General features: G+C 46.4%; 1 protein-coding gene across 4 annotated transcripts; it reads right to left on the minus strand.

Moving 5' to 3' along the window:
- Positions 1-5,305: 5,305 nt before the first annotated feature.
- On the minus strand, positions 5,306-25,900 carry stoml1 (stomatin (EPB72)-like 1). 4 transcript variants are annotated; one of them, XM_060853849.1, is made up of 7 exons: positions 25,858-25,900; positions 19,181-19,287; positions 17,565-17,714; positions 15,686-15,889; positions 11,697-11,931; positions 9,543-9,737; positions 5,306-6,476 (listed from the first exon to the last, which is right to left on the minus strand). In XM_060853849.1, exons 2-7 carry the CDS (start codon positions 19,220-19,222, stop codon positions 6,280-6,282), a joined length of 1,023 nt encoding a protein of 340 aa, XP_060709832.1. In that variant the 5' UTR covers positions 19,223-19,287; positions 25,858-25,900; the 3' UTR covers positions 5,306-6,279. The 4 variants fall into 4 exon arrangements, with proteins under 4 accessions (XP_060709832.1, XP_060709833.1, XP_060709830.1 ...); XM_060853850.1 differs by having other exon boundaries at positions 25,876-25,898; XM_060853847.1 differs by lacking the exon at positions 25,858-25,900 and adding an exon at positions 25,641-25,781.
- Positions 25,901-26,272: the final 372 nt, after the last annotated feature.

A 26,272-nucleotide genomic window follows, 5' to 3' on the forward strand; every position in this document is an offset into this window, starting at 1 on the left:
GCCTGGTTCCGGACCGACCACAGCCAGGAGTGCCTGGTTCTGGGCCGACACAGCCAGGAATCCCTGGCTCCGGGCCTACCACAACCAGGAGTCCTCAGCTCTGCTGCCAGGCTATGCCCCAGCCAAGAGTCCCACTTCAGCCGCTCTTGTTTGCGATGTCGTCTTCTCTATCACCAAGGACAGGAAGAGGATGAAGGAAAAGAAAGACAGAAAGGATAATTGAGGGAAGGGAGGAAGCAGCTGTTCGAGGCAGACAGGCCCAGGAGCCCAGATATTGCCTACATTGTCGGTATCACCACTGTGCTACCACCTCCCCTACAAACAGGTTCACCCACCACAAGGTTATCAAGCTGAGAAGGAATTTAGGAGACAGTGAGGATTGCAGATGCTGGAGAGTCAGAATCGAAAAGTGTGGCGCTGGAAAAGCACAGCAGGTCAGGCAGCATCCGAGGACCAGGAGAGTCAACATTTCGGGCATTCATCCTTCATCAGAAGAAACTTATTCAGCCCATCTGATTCTACCAGCTCTTTGAAAGGACAATTAATTAATCTCACCACCCAAAGTCCCCGCACTCCCTTTGCTCCTTAACCCTGCATGTTTCTCGCTCTGTTCAAGTCCTATGTAAAACACTGAGTTTCTCTTTTCTCGGTGTTGTCTCCTGCAAAATGTGAGGGTTGGGTTTTGAGACGTTAATTGTTTTCTCTTCTCTCCCTCCTCCGCTGCATAATTTTGACCTCAGCTGTGGCTTTCCTTGATTGCCGACCGTCCAATTAAAGCAGATCCATCAGGTAGGATTGACAAGGCCAGCTTGTTTTCTCAGTGAAGCTGCATTTTGTCACGAATCCCATTTGCTGTCTGTTTAAACTGTAATCAGTCTCATTCCCATAAGCTGCTTCACAGCTTCTCTCAGAAAATTGAAATATTTTATAGTAAAAGGCTTTGTCTGTATTTTGAAAAAACAATCTACCAACATTTGATTGTTACACAGGACATAAACGACCTCCAGCCAGAAATGCAATCCTAGTTTGTGTACAATATGAAATTCAATATCAAAACAAAAATGTTCATGGAATTTGTTTGGATATTGAATGCAACATAATTGATCTGCACATTCTGTATTCTGAGCACGCATAGCTTGCATATTACAATGAAGGGCAAATCAATTCTCAACCTCACTTTATAAAGACAGCTGTTTGTCTTAACATTGTCCAGTTGGTAACTCATGTCGCATTTAAATGCCAGATTTAGTTTTAACAAAAGTAAAGGGGTGAGCGACGGTGGGAGTTCACCTGTTATCATTATTGTGAAATATAAACAGAAATTGCTGGAGAAACTCAGCAGGTCTGGTAGTATCTTTGAAGAGAGAAACAGAATTAACGTTTCGAGCCCTTCAGATATCTGCAGTTGTTTTTTTACAATTGCTGCGAGTTTGATCACAGCTGACTGGACAGTGCAGTTCCTGGATACCAAGCAGACTAGAATGAAACAGGGACAAACAGAAACTCTACTCCATAGAACAACAAAGCAAATGCTTTAAATCTTTAACAGTGGGCCCCTTTGGCAGTACCTCTTCAGCATTGAGAGAACATGCCTTTGAATCAGCAAATAAATCACAGCTTGAAAAGGCACGGGAGGCCTGTAAACAGTCAAATTTTATATTAACATCAAATTATTTCCTGAATGAAAAGGACCAACTTGCATTTCATTGGTACGCGTTTCCCAAAGTGGGGTCACTAGCTGAAATTTGGGGATCTTTGAGGCATTAAAAGTGAGGTCACAATCCTTCTGAGAGAGGTGATCAGTGGTGGTTTAACCTGAGGGCAAGGGGAGAAGCTGAGGAGGACAGTCCCTCATGGTAACTTTAAATGGTGTAAGAATTAAATCCAGATCACAAACCAGCTGTCCAGCCGATGGAGCTAACCAATCTCTTCTCTGCTGCGGAGTTCCACAGTTATAAAAAGTGAGCTCCAAGTCTAACAGAGCCTTGCTCACATAGCGACACCGCATCCCCACTCAATGTTCTTCATCCTTGGGGTGTGACAATTTTTGAAACCTCAAAATGGGACCGCAGTGGTAAAAAGTTTGGAAAATACCACTTATCACAGGCTTAGAATCATAGAATCCCTACAGTGCAGAAGCAGGCTATTCGGCCCATTGAGCCACACCGACCCTCCAAACAACAGCCCATCCTATCCCTGCATTTCCCATGGCTAATCCACCTAACCTACATAATCGCTGGACACTATGATCAATTTAGTATGGCCAATCCACCTAACCTGCATATCTTTGGACTATGGGAGGAAACAGGAGCACCCGGAGGAAACCCACGCAGACACAGGGAGAACATGCAAACTCCAAACAGTTGCCAGAGGGTGGAATCGAATCCGGGTCCCTGGTGCTGTGAGGCAGCAGTGCTAACCACTTGGTCACTCCCATCTGACCTAGTGTTAACTTTGCACAAATCCAAATTCCTGGGGATGCTGGAATTAAAAACAAAGTGCTGTAAACCAAGTTCAGTTCTTTGAGAAAGCTGACTGACCCGTTGAGTACTTCCAGGGTTATTGTTGGCAAAGTACTTTTCCAAATGTGGTCAACACCACTGCCAATGCACATTTAGCCAGCTTTCACAAACAGCAAGTTGACTTGTTGATATGTTGGTTTGGGGAATAAGTATCAGTCAGAATAAAGTGGGAGATGGAGAAGCAGTTTCTTAATCTTTAAATATCACTCCAGGATCTTTTACATCAAGCTAACAGGGCAGAAGGGACCTCCGACAGTGTAGCACTGCTGTGGCACTGGCACTGATGCTTTAGCTTGGATTTTATTTGAATCCCTGGGGGAGGATATGAACTCACAACCTTCTGACTTGAGAGGTGAGGGGGCTACCCACTGAGTCAGGCTGGCAGCAGCAGCTGCCTGTGCATCTCATGTTTCTCATTAAAGTATCTTTTAAAATTCATAACAGAGATAATATTGATTTTTTTTTAAAAACTGGAGTATTTGCTCTCAGCTGATAGCAAGATCATTCTAAATTCCAACATGGAACATTGACAATAACAAACATGTATAGGCGCCAGCATTGTCTATTAATTGTCCCTACACAATGATAAATAAAGACATTTTGTCTGCACCATGCCTATTTTGGAATAAAATAAAACCTTAACAATGCTAAAGATAATTTTCCATCTGGTCTCTCACCTAATTGTCAATTATCAGCCAATTCAAAGCAGCTTGGCACCACCTAGTGGTAGAAAATTCAACTACAATTAATATTCTGCTACAGTCTCTGATGTGCATCAGTGTTCAAGCCCTGGAAATCCCTGCTGTGTGAAATTCCCGAATCAAGTCCACAACAAATGCTCACCCGGGATGTAATTACAATTTATTTCTGATAATTAACTACAATCACAACCAAGCATGTAAATTAACCAGCAACCAGCAAAGTGAGAGCCTGCTGTTAAAATGATGCCCCTGAATTCAAAAAGTAACTTGTAATTTGAGAAATAGGGGACATGCCCTTTTTTTTTTAAAAAAGTGCTCCAAACTGCTTTGTAATCACGTGAAAAGACTATGTATTGGAAGATTTCATCAAGACCTTTAGTGATTTAATTTTAAATCTGGAACTTGTTCCCCTTAAAAAGCTGGGAATGTCCATTTGAACTCTGGAACTTAAAAAGGCGTTGAGTCAGAAATTTAGAACAGTACAATTTACAGAGTTTCTGATTCAACGCCTTTTTAAGTTCCAGAGTTCAAATGGACAATCCCAGCTTTTAAGGAAAACTTTTAACCACCTCCCCGCCCCCAACTCCATCTCCATCTCCTATGACTAAACCCAATTCTATATCAATCTTGCCAGGTCTCCCCAACAGCTTGTAACTTCTCCTTTTGTACCAGTCTGCCATGAGGGACCTTATCAAAGGCTCTACTGAAGTCATGTCGTCCTTTGATAAGCCGCAAATATAGCAGCTGGGAGGTCATGTTGCGACTGTACAGGACTTGGTTCGGCCACTATTGGAATACTGTGGGCAATTCTGACCTCCCTGCTATAGGAAGGATGTTGTAAAACTTGAGACGGTTCAGAAAAGATTTACAAGGAAGTTGCCAGGGTTGGAGAGTTTCAGCCACAAGGAGAGGCTGAATAGGCTGGGGCTATTTCCCCTGGGCATCGGAGGCTGAGGGCTGATTGAGGTTTATAAGATCATGAGGGGCATGGATAGGGTGAATCGCCACGGTCTTTTCCTCAGGGTAGGGTGAATCCAAAACTAGAGGACATAGGATAAGGTGAGAGGGGAAAGATTTAAAAGGGACCTAAGGGGCAACTTTTTCACGCAGGTGGTGGTGTGTGTATGGAATGAGGAAGTGGTGAAGGCTGGTACAATCACAACATTTAAAAAGCATATGGATATGTATATGAATAGGAAGAGTTTACAGGGATATGGACCGAAGGGTCTGTTTCCATGCTGTACATGTCTATGACTCTATTTTAATGGCACTGATCAACAATGATCATATTGCATGCCAGAGCAGACTTGAGTGGTCGAATGCACTACTCCTCTTAACTGTATCTATGTTTTGTGTCAAAACACAATAGCATCCTTTAATAGCTGCTTTAGACTCAACAGTTTCTGTATTAATCAGGTTTCCCATAGAGACGATTGAGCATCTTTTCCTGAAGAGTTATTCAGAGGCTCTGAGAAATCGTGCCTCATGACAACTTTCCGCCATTTCTGCGACGGTTAGGGATGGATACAAATATAGACCAGACAGCAGCACCTGTTATATAAGGATGTTAGGGTCTGAAACAGTTAATACTTAAGCACCACCCAGTTTGATATCTTATGTAATAGTTGGCAGAGTAATTTAAGAACTCGAAGGAGTGAGACCTGACATCTGATCCTCCCCAGTTTCTGTAATAGTGTTGATCATATCAATGTAATAAATGACTGTGTTCAATGCAAGAGTCCCTTCGGGTTAGACCAAGAAGTGGCTTCCTTTACTACACTGAGCCAAGCAAACCCTGCACTTAAAGAGGGATGGGGTGGCAAACATAACCCATGGTGAGGCTAAACATGGTTTTGATTGCACACACAATGACCCCAACATATTGAGAGAGACCCGAGAGGGCTCTGAGCCTCTGCTGTCAGTTGCAAGATATCCGTTTGGTAAAAACTGTAGTGAAAAGAAACAAGCATTCAGACAGTTTCAAGAACACGGCAACCAATTCTGGAAAAGGGGCATAGCACACTGGAAATGGCAGCAATATTCATACCGTCCGTGAGTAAATTATAACCACAGGCTCCAAAATACAAACAGTGAGACAATTTATTTCGATCCCAGTACACAGATTTGATTTCTTGGATTTTATGTTGCAGTTAATAAATTCGGAAATCGATCAGAATTCCTCCTTCGGCTTGATTACATTTTATAAACAAACAATCAATCAAGAGCACTCCTCTTCCCATTGTTTCAACTGTTAATTAATTTTGTAAAAATTAACACAAAATTAGCTTTCAAGTGTTCAGCGTTTACTGCAATTCACCTTCAGTGAAGGCTGCATTAAATAAAAAGACACTTGCATTTATATAGCACCTCTCATAGCCTCAAAATGTACCATAGCAATTTTTGACTCGTCACGACTGTAATGTTGTAAAACTGGCAGTTCCAATGGACAGCATTGTCCAAATCACCCAGGAGGTTAATTTCTACTCTCAGTAATCGAATTGCTCATCCACCAAATATTTAAAATATTACATTGTTTTTTCAATAAAAGGACTAAAGCACTATGTTGTAATCAAGCTTCATTGCTAGACTTGTACAAAACTACAAGAATTTCAGCCACTCGAGTGACCTTGTTGAAGAAAAACAGCACTGATACTCGGCCTAACACCCAGCCTTTAAAAGAGTCATCTGATTAGTGCCACTGCCCAGCAAATCTCGTCTCCGAATGCAGATTCTATTCCTTTTTGAAAGTCACGACTGAGTCTGCTTCCAACAGCCTCCTCAGGAAATGCATTCCAAACCATAACCACTCACTCCTTGGGAGATTCAGAAGCACAACAAAGCTAACTGCAATCTCGTACCAGAGAATTAGGTCACATAGCATGGCAGTGCAATCTAGTATGACAAACTATTTTTTATACCCAAAATGCATTACCAATCCATAAAAAACTACAAACAATATGATAGTACAGAGAAAATAACAAAAATAAATAAAACACAAGACGTGACACTTAGGAGGCTGTGTCCGGGGTATGCTGGGTGTGCGCCTTTTTGCTGCATCATCGATTCAGCTTCTTAATGAGATCCTCCAGCTTCATTGCGAGTTTCAAATCACCCTGTACGCGTATCCGTCCACTCATGTAGGCGGAAAACGGCTTGAGGTCCCCTGAGAACAGACCCTGCATGGTGTCTTCTGTCACTTCCAAAGTGACATGAGGGTCTCCTTCAGGCATGCCATAGCCGGCTTTGCCAGAATCTTGAGGATTAATAAGAGACAGTTATAGACAGACAGTCAATAATTAATCTCTTACACTGGAAGATGTACTTATTTCTCGTTTTTAATTGAAGAATATTGATGTTGGACAATGAAGTCTTTTATTGCATCAAGTACTCTCTGGTCACATAGAAACGGCACAGTGGCTGTTATTAGCACTGCTGCTTCAAGGCACCAGGGTCCCAGGTTCGATTCCAGCCTCGGGTGACTGTTTGTGTGGAGTTTGCGTATTCTCCCTGTGTCTCTGGGTGCTCCAGTTTCCTCCCACAGTCTAAAAATGTGCTGGTTAGGTGAATTGGCTATGCTAAATTGCCCATAGTGTTAGGTGCATTAGTCAGAGGGAAATGGGTCTGGTGGGTTAATCTAATCTAAATAAATACATTGAGTGAGTGGATAAAGGCTGGCAGTTGGAATACAATGTTAATAAATGTGAAGTCATGCATTTGTGGGCGGCACGTTGCCACAGTGGTTAGTACTGCTGCCTCACAGCGCTAGAGACCCAGGTTCAATTCCTGCCTCAGGTGACTGTGTGGAGTTTGCACATTCTCCCCGTGGGTTTCCTCCGGGTGCTCCGGTTTCCTCCCACAGTCCAAAGATGTGCGGGTCAGGTAAATTGGCCATGCTAAATTGCTCGTAGTGTTACATAGGGGGTAAATGTAGGAGTATGGGTGGGTTGCGCTTCGGTGGGTCGGTGTGGACTTGTTGGGCTGAAGGGCCTGTTTCCACACTGTAAGTAATCTAATCTAATCTAAACATGAGAGAAGTACTGGAAATTTGAATCCATAACACAGAATATTCAAGGAACTCAGGATTCAAACCAAATTCTGGTGGGACTCTTCAGAACTCTCATACCGGACTCAAAGCATTAACTTTATTTCTCTGCACAGATGGTGCAAGATCTCCTGAGTTTCTCCAGCATTCACTATGTTTGGGGCAGCGCGGTGGCTCAGTGGTTAGCACTACAGTCTCACAGCACCAGGTTCGATTTTAGCCTTGGACGACTGTCTGTGTGAAGTTTGCACATTCTCCCCATGTCTGCATGGGTTTCCTCCCACTGTCCAAAGCTGGCCAGGTCAGGTGGATTGGCCAGGCTAAACTGTCCATACTATCAGGTACATTAGTCAGAGGGGAATGGGTCTGGGTGGGTTACTCTTCGGAGGATCGGTGTGGACTGACCTGTTTCCACACTGTAGGGAATCTAATCTAATCTAAAATATGAGCTACGATCTCAAGAGAATATCTTATCCCATCTGTATTTCATCTTCAGACATACATTGCAATTTATGAAATTGTCCAAATCTAATAATGTTACTAAGGTGCATTTTTAACTTCACTCTCTTGTTGATGGATTTTTTTTTAACTAAATTGGTTTTAAGGATGCAAGTACCTACTAAGTGCCAATATTCTCATTGAAAGCAGGTGGAGGAAGCTTTAATCGTGGTTCTCCCCCTTTAAGAGCATCTTAAAACTCAACACAAAATATCTAATGCAAACTGAAATTATCCAAGAGAGTTCCCGAGTTTTCTGTGGAAACTACAATGTAGGCAAAATGACAAGCGCCACAGCAAATGTACTTTAGATCTCAACTCAGTAAATGACTCACTACCGTAGAATCGTAGAAAGTTTATGATGAAGGGCTCATGTGGCAGTGTCCCTATCTCGGAGCAATCAAGTCCAATCTGAACCAGAGGTTTGTAATAACATCCCCAAACAGATGATGAGAAAACATATAGAAAGTTTACAGCACCAAGAAAAGCCACTCAGCCCTCTGTGTCTGCACTGTTCAAAAAACCCTGGCCTTCTCCCACAATCTGTAGTCCTGCAGGTTTCTGGGCTTCAGGTGCATATCCAACACTTTTCAAATGAGCTGAGGATTTCTGGCTCTACCACCCTTTCAGACACCTACCTCCCTCTAATCTTTCCATCAGTCACTTTAAATCTGTGTCCTCTAATCACTGGCTTCTCTGTACAGGTAAATCATCTTTCCATTTATTCTATCCACACCCTTCTGAATTTTGTACACTTCAATCAAAACATCTGTCAGCATCCCCAGTCTGGCCAATCTTCCATCATAGCTGCATTGCTGCAGTCCTAGCAACATCTTCATTAATCTACTCTGACCTCTGCAATTACATCCTGCCTATAATGAAAGGACCAGAATTGCACAGTGCTCAAGCTGTGGTCTAACTAGTGATTAATTCGGTTTCAGCATATCATCTCCATTTTTATATTCTATTTTTGGCCATGTCAGACTAACAATTAACAGAACAGTACTGTTAAGAGTCATGCAGCACAGAAACAGACCCTTTGGCCTAACTTGTCCATACCAAGCAGATTTCCTAAACTAAAAATAGTCCCATTTGTCTGTGATTGGCCCATATCCTTCTAAATCTTTCCTATTCGTGTATCTGTCCAAACGTCTTCTAAATGTTGTAATTTAAACCTACCACTTCCTCTGGTAGTTCATTCCATATAAGCACCACCTTCTGTGAAGGAGTTGCTCCTTAGGTGCCTTTTATATCTTTCCCCTCTCAGCTTAAGCCTATGCCCTCTAGTTTTGGGCTCTCCTATCCTGGGGAAAGACCTTAGCTATTCACCTTATCTATGCCCCTCATCATTTTATAAACATCTATAATGTCACGTCTCAACCTCTTATGCTCCAGGTAAAGAACTTCCAGCCTATTCAGCTTCTCCCTATAATTCAAACCCTCCAGTCTCGGTAACATGCTTGTAATCTTTCTGCACCCTTTCCAGTTTAATAACATCCTTCCTGTAGCAGGGTGACCAGAGTTGTACACAGTACTCCCAAAGTGGCCTCACCAATGCCTTGTATAGCCACAAATTCCAACTCCCATACTCAATATCCTGACCAAAGAAGGCAAGTGCGCAAAATGCCTTTGTCACCTTGCATTTCAGCTAATAAGTCTTGCTACAATCTTCAAATTAGAGTAATGAGAATACAATCTTTCAGAGATAATTTTGCCATTTCAGTAATATATTTAAACAAAGCTGCATTCCACAATGTAAATGAAGAAACATTTAGCTCACCTCTGCTAAGGTCCAGAAAATACAAATTCTGAGTCCCATCCTTCTGGTTAACACTGAAAAGGTAACAGGCTCCAATCTGTTTCACGAGGTCCTCAGAAAGGAATGCTCTCACTTTAGAAAGTATCCAGTCTGGACTGATAATGTCACTCTCCAGGTCTTCCGATTCAGTCATTATAGATGGGGTCCGAATACTGTCTGCAAGGAACTCAAACAGCATTTGAGAGATTGGTCATCTGGTTAAGACAGAACTTAATTTACAGACATACCAACTTTCCCTATCTGTAAGCAAGTAAGCTTATATGCTACTTCGAGTCCAACTCAGGTGGACCATCTCAGCCCTGTGATCCCTGACCTACACTGGCTCAGAGTACAGTAATTATTCAACTCTAAAGTACTCATTCTTGTATTCAAATCTCTCCGTATCTCTTTTTTTTCACTTACAGGACATGGAAACCACTTGCTGTCCAGCATTTATTGCCTGACCTTAATTGCCCATGAGGTGGTAGTGGTGAGCTGGCTTTTTGAACTGCTGCAGTCCATGTGCTGTAGGTTAAGACCCACATTCCCATGAGGGAGGGAATTCCAGGATTTTGCCTCAGTGACACTGAAGGCACAGCGATATACTTCCAAGTCAGGATGATGAGCGGCTTGGAGGAGAAATTTGTAGGCAGTGGCGTTCTTATGTATCTCCTGCCCTTGCCCTTCTAGATGGAAGTGGTTCTGAGTTTGGAAAGTGCTGTCTGAGGATCTTTGGTAAACTTCTGCAGTGTATCTTACAGATAGTACACACTGCTGTTACTGAGCATTAATGGTTGACAGAATGGATCCTTGCGGATGTGGTGCCAATTAAGTGGGCTGCTTTGTCATGGATGGTGTCAAGCTTATTGTTGCTGGAGTTGCACCCATCCAGGCAAGTGGGGAAAATTCCAACATACTCCTGATTAATGCCTCGTACATAGTGGACAGGTTTTGAGTCGTCAGGTGGTGGGTTACAGTATTCCTAACCTCTGCCCTGCTATTGTAGCCACTCTATTTAAATGAAGAGTCCGGCTGAGTTTCTAGTCAATGGTAATCTGTAGGATATTGACAGTGGAGGATTCAGTCATGGTCAAATCATTGAATGTCAAAAGGGTGGAGGTTAGATTGTCCCTTATTAAGGGATGGTCATTGTCCGGCAAATGAATGTTGCTTGTCAGCCCAAATCTGGATATTGTCCAGATCTTGTGCATTTGAATATGGACCACTTCAGTATCTGTGGAGTCACGATTGGTGCTGAACATCGTGCAATCATCGGCAAACATCCCCAATTCTTAATTTATGGTGGAGGGAAGGTCATTGATGAAGCAGTTGAGGATGGTTTGCTCTAGGACACCTGGAGTATTGCATGCAGCTTTGGTCTTCCTTGGGAAAAGTGTGTACTGGCACTGGAGGGGGTGCATAGGAGATTCCCTAGGTTGATTCTAGAGTTGAGGGGGCCGGCTTATGAGGACAGACTGAGTAGACTGAGATTATAGTCATTGGAATTTCAAAGAATGATGGGGGATCGTATAGAAACATAAGAAATTATGAAAGGAATAGGATAAGATAGAAGTAGAGAGGATGTTTCCACCGCAGGTGAAACTAGGACAAGAAGACATAGCCTCAAAAGTAGGAAATGCAGATTTAGAACTGGCTTGAGAAGGAACTTCTTCATCCAGAGTGTTGTAAATCTATGATTCCCTGCCCAGTGACGTAGTTAACACTAATCCTGATAAAGATTTTAAAGATAGATTTCTTTTGAATAACGAAGGAATTCAGGGATATGGTGAAGGCAAGGGTAAGTACAGCTGAGTCAATGAAAAGATCAGCCATGATCTTATAGAATGGCAGAGAAGGCTGGATGGGCCAGATGCTCCTTGTTATGCTCAGAAACGGCTGCAATGTATCCATTGTCAGTCAGTAAGCCTGAAGCAATATCAGAAGGTTGAAATTTACTAACAGCATCAGCCTGAAATACAAGCTATTAGCAGGAATGCAGGTTTAAACTTTAGACCTGGCAAGTGAAATACCTACATAGGCCAAAAGCTTTAACTCCGCTCAATGATATCTACAGGGCAGAGGACTGAATTGATCAAATGCTTTCATTCAGTCTGATTAAAGAGAACTTCAGCTCACCTTCGCTCTCACTGTAACGTGAAGAAAGGTGCACTGATTGTGGCGATCGTCTGTTTTGCATCATTTGCGTGGCCAACTTCCGTAGAGGAGCAGGAAGTTTTTCTAATCGACTGCTGGGTGGAGAGGTCTCAGAACGTGATTGATCCTCTTCCGGTCTGTTTAACACGCTGTGCAGAATCAGGTCTACCCTCTGCACTTCCATACCCCAGTGTTTGGTTTTTTTGTTGACCTCAAACTGCATAGGGAACCGAGTCAGAACAAAATAAATTTATAGTACTTATGAACTTGTGTTCAAGATTTAGATTTTGAAAACAAACACACACTCGTTCAAAATTGTCCCTCTTGCACTCACCACCTTCCCCTGGAGGCACTGCCTGTTCTCTTGTATGAGTCCATAGATTCCTGCATTAACCATTGGCTCACCCAGTTTTTATTACATGAAAATAGGCAACCCCATCTCCCTAATGTCCTCCAGTCCTGTGATCTGCCAAGACTGCTACCTTCCTGCAACTTGGAGAGGCCAGATTTTCAGAATTCCATGACAAAAAAAGCAGAACAGCGCTTAAAAGTGGACGCTGGAAATCAGAAATAAAACCTGAAAGAAGCTGAAGAATCAAACATTCAGCAGGTAGGCAGTATTGTGTGCAGACAGAGAAAGATAAACAGAATATACGCTTCAGATTGGAAAATCCTGCCTAACCTGTCGAGATTTTTCTAAACCAGTTTGTTTAGTTTTAATTTCATCACTGACATTGCTGCAAGTCACTGGGTGGCATGTTAGAATCAAGCCTCATGATTCCCGAATCGTCATAACGTGAAAATATTCAAACTACCCTAAGTCCCCAAATAAACCGATTGAAGAACCCAGACTAAAAGACAACATTTACCAACTTAGGAAAATAACTTGATTATGATCAAAAGTCTCTTTCCAATAGCTGTTGGGCAGTATGAACTGCTAACTCTACAACTTAAACTCTATCCCTTCTTAAACTGCCCTCATCACAAACTGACAGACACAAAGACAATGCATAGACATTCAGGGTGAAAAAAGAAATCGGGGAACACAGTTCAATAGCACCTTAGGATTCGCTGAGTTGTTTCCTTTCTCTTGCTTTGAATTCCACTTCAGTTGTTTGCTGCTGACCCATGTTACTTGCATATCAAAGTTCTCCTCATTTAATTCATTCAGAATTCATCCTTTCACTTTTAAAAAGATGTTTTGTTCCTCAGTCGATAGGAATTTTGCAAACAAAGCTGAGTGGGGGTACCTAGTTGTCACTAGAGACTTTCCGGTACCACCACCACAGATAGAGAGAGAGAGCAACATTCTTTCTCTTTGCTAACTAGGTGGTTCACTGTTCACTGCTGCCCTGAGTCAGAAGTCATGATCACCTGAAGAAGAGTCTGTCAAAATACTGTTGTCAAGTAATTTTCCCTCAGTTGCACAAGTTTTCTTTTTAAACATGAGGGGCATAGATAAGTCGAATGGCAGATGTCTTTTCCAGATTAATGTGCAATTTTTAGGGTGAGAGGAACAAGATTTAAAAAGGACATGAGGGGCAATGCCCCCTCCACCCACCAACCCAACCCACCCCATCTCCAGCGAGTGGTTCATGGGTAGAATGAAGTTCCACAGGAATTGGTGGATGTGGGTACCATTACAATGCTTAAAGGCATTTGGATAAGTACATGAATAAGAAAGGCTTGGAGGGATATGGACTCAAGCACAGGGAGGTGGGACTAGTTTAGTTTGAGATTATGAGAAAGTGAGGACTGCAGATACTGGAGACCAGAGCTGAAAAATGGGTAGCTGGAAAACTGCAGCAGGTCAGGCAGCATCCAAGGAGCAGGAGAATCGACGTTTTGAGCATAAGCCCTTCTTCAGGAATGAGGAGGGTGTGCCAAGCAGGCTAAGATAAAAGGTAGGGAGGAGGGACTTGGGGGAGGGGCATTGGGAATGTGATAGGTGGAAGGAGGTTAAGGTGAGGGTGATAGGTTAGAGAGAGGGGGTGGGGGCGGAGAGGTCGGGAAGAAGATTGCAGGTCAAGAAGGCGGTGCTGAGTCCGAGGGTTGGGACTGAGATAAGGTGGGGGGGAGGGGAAATGAGAAAGTTGGAGAAATCTGCATTCATCCCTTGTGGTTGGAGGATTCCTCGGTGGAAGATGATATGTGGAACAGTACATCATCCGCAGCTACACTGGCACTACCCCCCACCTTTTCTTCTGCTAAATCGATGACTGTATCGGTGCTACCTAGTGTTCCCACGAGGAGTTTGAACAGTTTATCCACTTTACTAACACCTTCCACCCCGACCTCAAATTTACTTGGACTGTCTCAGACTCCTCCGTCTCCTTCCTAGACCTCTCCATTTCTATCTCGGGTGACCGACTCAACACTGACATTTATTATAAACCGACCAACTCCCACAGCTACCTAGACTACACCTCCTCCCACTCTGCCCCCTGTAAAAACACCATCCCATACTCCCAATTCCTTCGCCTCTACCGCATTTGCTCCCAGGAGGAACAATTCCAATACCAAACAACCCTGATGTCCTCCTTCTTCAAAGACCGCAATTTCCCCTCCGACTTGGTCAACAACGCTCTCCACCACATCTCCTCCACTTCCCGCACCTCCGCCCTTGAACCCCGCCCTCCAATCGCCACCAGGACAGAATCCCACTGGTCCTCACCTACCACGACACCAACCTCCAGATACATCGTATCATCCTTCATCATTTCCGCCACCTCTAAACAGACTCCACCACCAAGGATATATTTCCCTCCCCTCCCCTATCAGCGTTCCGGAAAGACGACTCCCTCCGCGACTCCCTCGTCAGGTCCACACCCCCCACCAATCCAACCTCCACTCCCGGCACATTCCCCTGCAACCGCAAAAAATGCAAAACTTGCGCCCACACCTCCCCTATCACTTCCCTCCAAGGCCCCAATGGATCCTTCCATATCCATCACAAATTCACCTGCACTTCCACACACATCATTTACTGCATCCACTGCACCCGATGTGGTCTCCTCGACATTGGGGAGACAGGCCGTCTACTTGTGGAATGTTTCAGAGAACACCTCTGGGACACCCGCACCAACCAAACCAACCGCCCCGTGGCTCAACACTTTAACTCCCCCTCCCACTCCACCAAGGACATGCAGGTCCTTAGCCTCCTCCATCACCAGACCATGGCAACACGACTGGAGGAAGAGAGCCTCATCTTCCGCCTAGGAACCCTCCAACCACAAGGGATGAATGCAGATTTCTCCAGCTTTCTCATTTCCCCTCCCCCCACCTTATCTCAGTCCCAACCCTCGGACTCAGTACCGCCTTCTTGACCTGCAATCTTCTTCCCGACCTCCCCGTCCCCACCCTCTCTGTGGCCTATCACCTCACCTTAACCTCCTTCCACCTATCGCATTCCCAACGCCCCTCCTCCAAGTCCCTCCTCCCTACCTTTTATCTTGGCCTGCTTGGCACACCCTCCTCATTCCTGAAGAAGGGCTTATGCCCGAAACGTCGATTCTCCTGCTCCTTGGATGCTGCCTGACCTAGTCTGGGATTATGGTCTGCATGGACTGGTTGGACCAAAGGGTCTGTTTCGTGCTATATGACTCTATAACCCATCAGGTCTTTGGTGTCTGCTTCTGTTCTCACCGTTTCAGGCAAACTATAAACAACTCACAATGCTCTCCAGCAAACATATTTTCAGCAGTACAACCATCTCTGTTATACAGTCTCCTTGGTTCAAAGCAGTATCTTCATTTTCTAATCCATAGCCCCAAACTAAAGGCAATATAAAAGACATGATCTTTATAGACAGCTATGCTGTTTGGTTAGGTGGGCCATGATTTTACAGTGAAATTCTAACAGTTGCAAACATTGCAATACAGTGTACTGCAAGCCAGTTACAGATAATTCCTGTGGTGCTGGTGTCAGTGTTCGGTGCAGCAGCCAATGCAAAAAGGAGACACTGTACTTACCGCTAAGTGTTCTCCAGTTTTACTTTTGTCCTCCTGGATTTGCGCCAGAGTTTCCTTATGCAACAAGCGCCTCATTACATTCTGTGCAGTGTAAGCCGTAGTGCTGTCAATATCCTCCACTAATGCTACAGACAGGACTGGATTCCAGATATGGTACTGCACTTCTGCACCCACATTGATCACGGCTTCATCTTTACATTTTGCCTGTGTGAAGGAGATAAAGGTTCAGTGGTTTCTTTTGCATGATATTCTGAGTTCTCAAAAGACAACTCCATCTTGCCTTTTTGTGTCATAAAAGGTAAATCGGGTGTACAATGTGTTCCCAGTCAGCTTTCCATGCTACACGTGATGGAGAAGTATCAAGAAATCAAAGAACTGAATACTTGCACTGTTTTAATTTATGTCTGTAATTTGGCCACAATTGGAACAGAATGGGCCAGTGGAGAGTGAGAGGTGATTACACTGAAATGTATAAAGTTCTCAGAGGCTTTTGTCAGAGTGGATACTGAGAGGCTCACACCTCCACTCAGTTGTAAGATTTAGAAGCAGAGAATCACAGGCACAGAGTAACACATCAGATATTTCAAATGAGGAGGAGGAGAAAAGCTCAAATCAAAGGCTTGTGAATCTCTGGAATTGTCCACCCTAGAGATCTGTGGATGTTCAATCATTAAGAATGTTCAAGGTTAATTTAACTTGATATTTGGACACTCTGATAATTATGGGTTATAAGGACTGCATAGCAAAATGGAGTTGTGATTTAAACCTGTTGGATGGTGGAGCAGACTCCTACTGCTCCAGCTTCTTTTGTTATGTTTATTTTAAAGCAATTAGACTGTAGAGGCTTTAAGTGGTACACACCTACAACTTAACAGAATAATGCTTCTTAGAATCTCAGAATCTTTAAGTGTTGAAGCAGACCATTCAGCCCATCAAGTCTGCACTGGCTTCTGAACAGCATCCCACTCAGACCCACTCCCTACTCTGTCCCTGTAATCCTGCATTTCCCACAGCTAACCTGCCTCGCCTGAACATCCCTGGATACTATAGGCAACTTAACACAGGCAATCCACCTAACCTGCACATTTTTGCACTGTGGGAGAAAACTGAAGCACCCAGAGGAATCTCATGAAGACACATAGAGAATTGAACCTGGGTCCCTAGCACTGTACTGTGAACCACTGAGCTGTCATGCCTTTTTAAAAATAAACCATGTGGTTTTTCTTCTAAGGCAGCACATTCTCCGGCAATACTCCTAGAGCACAAGTTAAAGTTTCGGGACCTAACAATCACACTTCAGGTGTGGCATAGCGCCATCAAATGCAAAATTCCAGGCTCTGGCATACTACTAGAGGTGTTACAAGCACAAGTTGCAGCTTTGTGCTTTAGGACTGTTAATGACCTTGGTTATGATTGGCAGCTTCACTTCAACTTTGTCAATAGTCTCACATCTTTGATAGAAACATTGTTTGCATTTGGTTTGCTAAGACCACCAATAACAAATTGGCTATGATTTATCTTCCAGAACACGTTGGATAAGGTAGACGGTGAAAGATCATTTCCGCTCGTCAAGGAACATGAAAACCAAGATTCTCGGGATAAGGGGTCAATCACTTAGGATTGAGATGAGAAGAAATTACTTCACTCAAAGGGTTGTGAATCTCTGAAATTCTCTACCCCAGAATGAGTTGAACCTATTTAAGGCTGTGATAGAGAGCCTTTCTGGTCTCTGAGGAAGGTAGGGACAAGAGCAGCAGGCAGCAGGTAGTGTCCAAGTCCAAGATCAACCATGGCAATATTAACTGGCAGAGTTTACTGGGCCAAATGGTCTACCCCTGCTCCTACTTCTTTTGAAATCAGGGCTGGCAAGGTCACATACCTCAAATGGTGCAATAATGAAAGTTTTAGATCGGAGGTCAACTTTCTGCCACCGGTCAATGAAAGGCAACAGGAGGATCATTCCAGGGCCCTTGCTGCCGAGAATTCTTCCTAAGCGGAACACCACAAACCGCTCATATTTCGGCACGGACTGTAGTTACAAACAGAAACAACGGTTAGTAAGATCCAACCCCATCCTTCTAACATGACAAAGCATTTACAATTTAACAACCCAGACAAAACATTTGTGGTTTTATTTCAAAAATGGGGCAGAAACTCAGGCTGCATTCTACAAACACTAGCATCGGTCCCCAAGTATTTTGTTGTCTTTGTTACCTATCCCATGTTGACTTTGAACTGAGCAGCTTACATGGCCAGTTCAGGGGGAATATCAAATACTAATCCACACTGCTGTAGCTCTGGAGCTCCACAGATGCCAGACTGGGTAAGGGTGGCAGAATTCTATCTCTAAAGAGTATTAGTGACCTAAATGGATTTTTACAACAGTAAATGACAGTCATCATGACCACCATCGCTGAGATTAGCTTCAAGTTCCAGATTTATCACATAATCAAAGCAGAATTTGATTTAATTAAAACCGCTGAAAACTATGTTTGAGGTTATGAAACCCGACCATTGCTGGAGTTCCAGATCCTAGTCAAATTTCTGAAAATGAGGTTGCTGGGTTACTGGAGATCAGGCAAGCTATCTGGAAGGTAAATAGGCAGAGGATGGAAGCTGCAAATTTTGGACATCTGGCCCTCCATACGTCCAAAATCCAAATGAGATTTTTGTTTAAATAGTCATGGTTGGGATGTGGGTGTCACTGGCTAAGCCAGCATTTATTGCTCATCCCTAACAGCAAGATAGAGGTTAGCAATATCAGGCACTAACTGAACAGCACCAGTGCTCCCTGGTGGCTGAGTCAATACATCTCCATCAAAACACGAGGAGCTGGAAAAGCACAGCCAGTCAGGCAGCGTCCAAGGTGAGAAGAGTTAATGTTTCAAGCATAGGCTCTTCATCAGCTCGAAACGTGGACTCTCCTACTCCTCAGAAACTGCTGACCAACTGTGCTTTTCCAGCACCACACCTTTTGATTCTGATCTCCAGCATCTGCAGTCCTCACTTTCTCCCAGTCAATACATCTCCCTTAAACAACAACTGAACTGAAGTTCTTCATCCACAATTTTATTGTTGTTTGTAGGATCTTTACTACATGCAACACCACTGCTTCCACAATAGTTATTGTCTTCAAGCTAACCAATTGCATGCAGTGATATATTGAGATGTTGCTGGCAGGAATTATGTAGGATATCCTTTTGCAATCATAGTTCAAGGAAATTTTTCTGCTGTAATTCAAACTCCAGCACCACAGATGAACCTAATCGTATTCCACTTAGTGTTAACTCACATTTGCGAGATGGTACCACGCATTAGACACAGATGTACTAGTTGAATTTCTCCAGCCCTTGTGCAGCTGGTGTCCCAACCATAACCTGGTAATTCAGCACTGGCTGGTAACCTAAGCCATCCTGCTCTCTCTATTTTCCTACAGAAGCCACTGTAGGAATAAAGGAAAAGGACAAATCAGATTTGCCATGGCGCTTGACGTACCTTTAGCACAAACCAGCCTGTGACTGGAAAAGTGAGGATCATAAAGAGATAAGTAAGGACGATCAGAATCCAACTGCACACCAACTCTGGACAAGTCTGAGTACTGCCTGAAAGAGGGGAGGCAAGTTTTTTTAAAAAGGCATGCCGATTTCGAGTCAGCGATTGAGACTAAATACACAATGACAGGTTTCATTTTGTTTCCAAAAGGAAAATTGTTGGCATGGTGAATTGTAACCAGGATCATATGAAGAACTTGCATGAAAAGTTAGCATGTTTTCCAGATTGCTGGAATTATCTTGCTTATTAACATTTGCCCCTGATCCCCTTCTCATTCAATTTGGTCATGGCAGCTGTGTAATTCAACACCAATTGCCTCCCTTTTGTTTCAAACCCTTGATATCAAGTCTAACAAAAATATAAAATGTGTTTTAAGAATATGACAGAATTATATGAAGGCAATAACTGAGGACGGGTATAGAATCTGATTTACTAGTACTTCCATATAATATGTTTTGACAATAAATGACTTAGTCCATCTAATCCTGACCTAAATTCACTGGTAGAAGATTCTGCTTTGACTTTTAAGGAGAAAATGCTAGACTGCATGTTGGACGAAGCATAAATTTCAAAATTAATTAATTGGCTGGGAAGCACTTTGGGACATTGAATGGGAAGGACAGGCACTATTTAAATGTAATTCTTCCCATTTTCTTTATTTCATATTACATCAGATTTCAGCTGACATGTGGCATGGATTTGTCTATGGAAGCTGACTCTTGTATTAAGCACAAGGAAAATTATTGTTAGGGAGCCACCTATTCCTGAAGCTGATTAAGACATTTACTATTGCACTGAAACTGTGGGATTACAGATACAATTGCAGTCATGCGGATGCCCATTTTACATAATTATTAACTGAGAACATAAATGGATCAACACAATCAGCTCAAGGAATTTCGAGATAAAAATCCATAAACATCCATTTGCATTATATCACGGAAGCTAATCTCTTCATCCAAGACTGGTAAGAATGTGGATCCTGCTATTACAAAAAAAATCAATCAAGGTAAATGGCATAGATACATTTTTTTATTGTTCATTAAGGGGATGTGAACTACGCTGGACCACTATTTATCATCCACCCATCCCTTGCTGCCCTTGAGAAGGGTGATGGGCTGCCTTCTTGAACTGCTGCAGTCTATTTGGTGCAAGTATAACCATAACCATAATGCTCTTCGGCAGCAAGTTAGAGGATTTTGACTTAGTGATGGAAACAGTGGCATATTTTCAAGTGGGGATGGGAAAGAAGGACTTGGAGGAGAACTTACAGGCGGGGTGGAATTCCCATGTATCTGCTCCCTTTGTCCTTCTAGACAGTACTGTCTTAGCAAATTTCTACAGTGCATTTTGTAGCACACAGTAGCTTATACTGTGCATCGGTAGTGTAGGGAGTGGACGTTTGCGATGTGTTTTAAGGGGAAGAAAGATTGAACAAAAAGGGAGAGGAAAAGATTTATGCTGACTGAGTTAGGTTACGAAGAGTTGGTGATGGCCTGTGTGGAGCATTAATATCGGCACAAAGAACCAAAAATTCCATTTCTGTCTTCTGAGTTCTATCCAAGAGATTTGTAATATATGTTGGAATTTCTATCCACAGATCTCCTCATAGTTTGATACAAAGGGGGTCAAAGCAAGCACAATGAAAGATGATATTAATCTTCTATTCTGCACTGGAGAAATCCAATCAACAACTTTCTTTTTCATCACTACATTAATTAGTCCTTACAACAAATCAGTTTTTTCAGACGTAACAACATAAACGAGTAAACAACATTTTTCCCTCTTCCAGAAGATGACAGCTCTGAAAGTTAAAAAACATCACATGCCTAAGTGCGTGATGGGTCTCAGGTGCAGAAGTCAAGTGACATCCATCAGTGATGACAATGACTTATTTTGATTTTAAAACCAGAGCCTTAATTTGACATCTTCTGCTCTTAGACCTAACAAACCCAGTAAATGTTAAAATATAGGCTTAATCCTTTCCTCACCCAGTTCCTGAACCAAACAAAGGATATGGAAACAAAGAGAACAATCAGATAAAACACAAACACAGAGAGAACTAGCTTATAATGAATGACCTTAGAAGCAGATTGCAATGGGATAGGTTTAAGGGAAAAGAGAAATCCATTTAGTAGGGAAGAAAATGCCAGTTTTGCCTCAAAAAGCTTCAATTCTTTCTGGATTGTAATTCAGACATTTTTAATTTTATAGAACTAAACATATTGAAAACTGATAAACTCTTAAAATTATGACAATTTATAAACATTATGTATAACAATATCACTATAAACATTGAATAAAGCTTTGTATACAATAATCTATTGACTACTAAATAAGGACTACCCTCATTACAAGTAGTACCCCACTCAGTAAGATAGTCTCACTGAATCATAGAGATGCACAGCACAGAAACAGACCATTTGATCTAACTCGTCCATGCCGACCAGATATCGTAACCTAATCTAGTCCCATTTGCCAGCACTTGTTCCATATCCCTCTAAACCCTTCTTATTCATATACCCATCCAGATGGCTAATACTGGAACCTTTGTGATTATCACCATCAGCCCCCCTCTAATGCCTCCCCTCAACTTCAGTTCTGACCCCATTTGCTCAATCCACATTCCTCCCTTGCCAATTTCCCTTACCTTGTTCCTTCCACAGCTGCAAATCCATGGAACCAGACTCCCTCGTCCCATCACAACCCGCAAACCCTGCGGAATTTTTCTCCACCCACTCCTACCCTCAAAGACTCTCTTCTCCAACACTCAAAACCTCACTTCCCCAAAGCCCCACCTACAACAGTCTCTTGTCATCAACCTCAAGATCCAGAGTCTCATCTTGACCCCCAAGAACTAAAACTGTCTTCCCCACCCTGTGGAGATCCTCTCTCCATCCGCACTCCACCTCTCCCCACCCCCCCCACGAGACTCTCTCTCTCCTTCCACACTCCACCCACCCCCGAGACCCTCTCTCTCCTGCCACACTCCACCCCGCCACGAGACCCTCTCTCTCCTTCCACACTCCACCCCCCCCTCGAGACCCTCTCTCTCCTTCCACATTCCATGCCCCCACAGCACCATCTCGCCTTCCACACTCCACTCCCCTTCCCCGAGACCCAAACTCCTTCCACACTCCCCCCGCCTACCCGAGACGCTCTCTCCTTTCACACTCCCCCTCCCAACCGTCTCTCGCCTTCCACACTCCATCCCTGAGAGCCTCTCTCTCCTTCACACTCCACCCTCCGACCCCTCTCTCCCTCCCCATTACCCCCCAGACCCTCTCTCCTTCCACACTTCCCCCCCACCACCCCCAAACCCCCTCTCTCCGTCCACACTCTACCCCGACACCTTCTCTCTCTCTCCTTCCCTACTCCCTCCCCCCATGCCCCCCCCAGACCATCTCTCCCTCCCCCATGCACCCCAGATCCTCTCTTCATCCGCATTCCCCCCCCCACACCCTCGTCTCTCTCTCTCTCTCTCTCCCCCCAGACCCCCGTCTCCCTCCCTCCCTCCCCCCCAGACCCCCCATCTCCCTCTCTCCCCCTCCAGACCCCCATCTCTCTCTCTCCCCCCCCAGACGTCCGTATCTCTCTCCCCCCGAGACCCCCGTCTCTCTCTCCTTCTCCCCCACAGACCCCCGTCTCTCCCTCTCCCCCCCAGACCCCTGTCTCCCTCTCTCCCCCCCCAGACCCCCGTCTCCCTCTCTCCCCCCCAGACCCCCGTCTCCCTCTCTCCCCCCCAGACCCCCGTCTCCCTCTCTCCCCCCCAGACCCCCGTCTCCCTCTCTCCCCCCCAGACCCCCGTCTCTCTCTCTCCCCCCCCCCCAGACCTCCCTCTCTCTCTCTCCCCCGAGACCCCCGTCTCTCTCTCTCCTTCTCCCCCCCGACCCCCGTCTCTCCCTCTCCCCCCCGACCCCCGTCTCTCTCTCTCCCACCCCAGACCCCCGTCTCTCTCTCTCTCTCTCTCCCCCCCCCAGACCCCCGTCTCTCTCTCTCTCTCTCCCCCCCCCAGACCCCCGTCTCTCTCTCTCTCTCTCTCCCCCCCCAGACCCCTGTCTCTCTCTCCCTCTCTCCCCCCCAGACCCCCGTCTCTCTCTCTCCCACCCCAGACCCCCGTCTCTCTCTCTCTCTCTCTCCCCCCCCCAGACCCCCGTCTCTCTCTCTCTCTCTCTCCCCCCCCAGACCCCCGTCTCTCTCTCCCCCCCCAGTTTCTCTCTCTCTCTCTCCCCCCAGACCCCCGTCTCTCTCTCCCCCCCAGACCCCCGTCTCTCTCCCCCCCAGACCCCCGTCTCTCTCTCTCCCCGAGCCCCGTCTCTCTCTCTCTCCCCCCCCAGACCCCCGTCTCTCTCTCTCTCCCCCCCCAGACCCCCGTCTCTCTCTCTCTCTCTCTCTCCCCCCCCAGACCCCCGTCTCTCTCTCTCCCCCCGAGCCCCGTCTCTCTCTCTCTCCCCCCAAGACCCCCGTCTCTCTCCCTCTCCTCCCCCAAAGACCCCCGTCTCTCTCTCTCTCTCTCTCTCTCTCTCCCCCACCCCAGACCCCCGTCTCTCTCTCTCTCTCTCCCAGACCCCCGTCTCTCTCTCTCTCTCTCCCCCCCCAGACCCCCGTCTCTCTCTCTCTCCCCCCCCAGACCCCCGTCTCTCTCTCTCTCTCTCTCCCCCCCCAGAGCCCCGTCTCTCTCTCTCCCCCCCCAGACCCCCGTCTCTCTCTCTCTCCCCGAGCCCCGTCTCTCTCCCTCTCCCCCCCCAAAGACCCCCGTCTCTCTCTCTCTCTCTCCCCCACCCCAGACCCCCGTCTCTCTCTCTCTCTCTCCCACCCCAGACCCCCGTCTCTCTCTCTCTCTCTCCCAGAGCCCCGTCTCTCTCTCTCTCTCTCTCCCCGAGCCCCGTCTCTCTCTCTCTCTCTCTCTCTCCCCGAGCCCCGTCTCTCTCTCTCTCTCTCTCTCTCTCTCCCCGAGCCCCGTCTCTCTCTCTCTCTCCCAGAGCCCCGTCTCTCTCTCTCTCCCAGAGCCCCGTCTCTCTCTCTCTCCCAGAGCCCCGTCTCTCTCTCTCTCCCAGAGCCCCGTCTCTCTCTCTCTCTCCCCGAGCCCCGTCTCTCTCTCTCTCTCTCGGTCTCTCCCCGAGCCCCGTCTCTCTCTCTCTCTCCCCGAGCCCCGTCTCTCTCTCTCTCTCCCCCCCAGACCCCCGTCTCTCTCTCTCTCTCCCCCCCAGAGCCCCGTCTCTCTCTCTCTCTCCCAGAGCCCCGTCTCTCTCTCTCTACCCCCCCAGACCCCCGTCTCTCTCTCTCTCTCTCTTCCCCGAGCCCCGTCTCTCTCTCCCCCACAGACCCCCGTCTCTCTCTCTCTCTCTCTCCCCCAGACCCCCGTCTCTCTCTCTCTACCCCCCCCCAGACCCCCGTCTCTCTCTCTCTCTCTCTTCCCCGAGACCCCCGTCTCTCTCTCCCCCACAGACCCCCGTCTCTCTCTCTCTCTCTCCCCCCCAGACCCCCGTCTCTCTCTCTCTACCCCCCCCAGACCCCCGTCTCTCTCTCTCTCTCTCCCCCCCAGACCCCCGTCTCTCTCTACCCCCCCAGACCCCCGTCTCTCTCTCTCTCTCTCTTCCCCGAGACCCCCGTCTCTCTCTCCCCCACAGACCCCCGTCTCTCTCTCTCTCTCTCCCCCCCAGACCCCCGTCTCTCTCTCTCTACCCCCCCAGACCCCCGTCTCTCTCTCTCTACCCCCCCAGACCCCCGTCTCTCTCTCTCTACCCCCCCAGACCCCCGTCTCTCTCTCTCTACCCCCCCAGACCCCCGTCTCTCTATCTCTCTCTCTCTTCCCCGAGACCCCCGTCTCTCTCTCCCCCCCAGACTCCCGTCTCTCTCTCTCTCTCCCCCACAGACCCCCGTCTCTCTCTCTCTCCCCCCCCAGACCCCCGTCTCTCTCTCTCTCCCCCCCCAGACCCCCGTCTCTCTCTCTCTCCCCCCCCAGACCCCCGTCTCTCTCTCTCTCCCCCCCCAGACCCCCGTCTCTCTCTCTCTCTCCCCCCCCAGACCCCCGTCTCTCTCTCTCCCCCCCCAGACCCCCGTCTCTCTCTCTCCCCCCCCAGACCCCCGTCTCTCTCTCTCTCCCCCCGAGCCCCGTCTCTCTCTCTCTCCCCCCCCAACCCACAGTCTCTCTCTCTCTCTCTCCCCCCCAACCCACAGTCTCTCTCTCTCTCTCTCTCCCCCCCCCCGACCCCCGTCTCTCTCTCTCTCTCTCTCCCCGAGCCCCGTCTCTCTCTCTCTCTCTCCCCCCCCAGACCCCCGTCTCTCTCTCTCTCTCCCCGAGCCCCGTCTCTCTCTCTCTCTCTCCCCCCCCCCCCAGACCCCCGTCTCTCTCTCTCTCTCCCCCCCCAGACCCCCGTCTCTCTCTCTCCCCCCCCCTCACCAGCTCGGAAGTCTTTCAGAAGCTGGCTCGAGCTCAGCCCCTTCCCGTGGGCCCTGGCTCCGTGGGTCCCCTCGTCGCTGGGGAGCGGCTGGTAACTCATCCCGCAGCAGCTCCCTCACTCGGCGCCGGTGTCCGCCCACAGTGTCCCCCCTCCCTCTCTCTCGGTGTTCGGCCCTCCCCCCACCCCCGCGGTTCCCTCGCTCCGTTCGGCCCGCACATTGTGACCTGCCCCCACCGCTGTCACCATCGTGTGCTGTCGACAAGGTGCGCCTGCGCCACGCCGGGCCCCCGTTCGGGAGCAATAGAGCGCGACACCGCCACCTGGAGGCTGGAAGACCTTCTCCCGACTCGGAGGCGGCTATTCAACCCATCAAGTCTGTCCTAGCTCCTTGTAAAGACCATTCAAATATTCCTACTTCCCCTCACTAGATTTATTTACAAAAAACAACACGCCTTTCAAGCCTAGGTCCTATTCCTTTTAAAAAGTCATGAAAATGGCCCAACCATTGAAACAAATTATCCAGATTGTTTTAAAAGGTAGCATACATCCGAAGGTCAAGATTTTTTAAAAAGCTTCAGCAGTCACATCCCTCTCTTCAGACATTTTCAAATCCAAACTAGGCAGCCACTCT

Source organism: Hemiscyllium ocellatum, chromosome 42 (genome assembly GCF_020745735.1).
Source record: "Hemiscyllium ocellatum isolate sHemOce1 chromosome 42, sHemOce1.pat.X.cur, whole genome shotgun sequence".
NCBI classification, from domain to species: Eukaryota; Metazoa; Chordata; class Chondrichthyes; order Orectolobiformes; family Hemiscylliidae; genus Hemiscyllium; species Hemiscyllium ocellatum.